Below are 1,240 nucleotides of genomic sequence, written 5' to 3' on the forward strand. Positions count from 1 at the left end.
GACTGACTGACTGACTGACTGACTGACTGACTGACTGACTGACTGACTGACTGACTGACTCACCTACACCCTCGCCTATCATGAACACAGTACACAGGACCACCACTGCCACGAGTTGACGACGGGCCACTTTGTCCATGAGGGAGCCGCTCCTCTGTTTGTGGCAGTGCCGGACACCCGCCGCACGCCCACTGCTGATGGCCACGTCACTGGACCCGTACAGCATGTCTGGGGGAGATACAGAGTGGGGGTGGGGGTTCGTTTATTTGCGTTCAAACATAAAGCTATAACTGTAAAACACACGGTGTAAAAAACAAATCATAACTTTCCAACATACAAAGTTAAAACATATCAAACTTTAAAACACACGGTGTTAAAACATAATCTATCACTTTAAAACATACGGTGTTAAAACGTAAGTTTAAAACAGACGGTGTTGAAACATATAATTTTAAAACATACGGTGTTAAAACGTATAAAACTTTTAAACATACGGTGTTAAAACGTAAGTTTAAAACAGACGGTGTTGAAACATATAAGTTTAAAACATACGGTGTTAAAACATAATATATCACTTTAAAACATACGGTGTTAAAACATAACATAAAGGGTTAAAACACGGATCGTTACAAGAACCGAAGATGACGTTCTACCATAGAGTGCTAAAACACGGAGAGTAAGAAGAGATCTTTCTACCATACATTCCCCCCTCCCCCCCTTCCGACCAGGCCTGCAATAAACGTCCTCTTCCCCAGGTCTCCATCCATCCACTGCCCATAACTGTCCACACGGTCGTCAGACTCAACGACAACAGCACTTGGCTACGTCAGAATCACAGTTTTATCTCACAGTCTGGGCCGTTTTGAGCTGCTAAGACCATGAGGTCGGACACCAACTATTCTATCTGCTCTATCAAAATCGAAGGATTATTTTGAGATGTCATCAAGATATTCATGGACTTGCTATAGAAAAAGCTTGACATGTTGTGAAGCTCAAAATGTTGTACGTCCAATTTCTCAAAACTAGGAAGTGAGCAGAGAGATCTTTATCATTCTGTGGTAGCCAATTGTCCAATGACCGTTGTTGTGTCAATGTCTTTGTCTTTCCTCAAACTCATTTGACATTGACACAATCACGGTCATTGAGAAAAGACAAAGACATTGACACAATCACGGTCATTGAGAAAAGACAAAGACATTGACACAATCACGGTCATTGAGAAAAGACAAAGACATTGACA

General features: G+C 41.9%; 1 protein-coding gene across 1 annotated transcript in view; it reads right to left on the bottom strand.

The window, feature by feature from the left end:
• Positions 1-51: 51 nt before the first annotated feature.
• LOC101860072 overlaps positions 52-1,240 on the bottom strand; it is a gene marked incomplete at its 3' end in the record, with an annotated part of 8,393 nt that continues 7,204 nt past the window's right edge. Inside the window, exon 2 of the mRNA XM_005113143.2 lies at positions 52-228. Within this exon, the coding sequence (XP_005113200.2) occupies positions 52-228 (177 nt within the window). The remainder of the gene's footprint in view (positions 229-1,240) is intronic.

Source organism: Aplysia californica, unplaced genomic scaffold, assembly GCF_000002075.1.
Source record: "Aplysia californica isolate F4 #8 unplaced genomic scaffold, AplCal3.0 scaffold01655, whole genome shotgun sequence".
NCBI lineage: Eukaryota > Metazoa > Mollusca > Gastropoda > Aplysiida > Aplysiidae > Aplysia > Aplysia californica.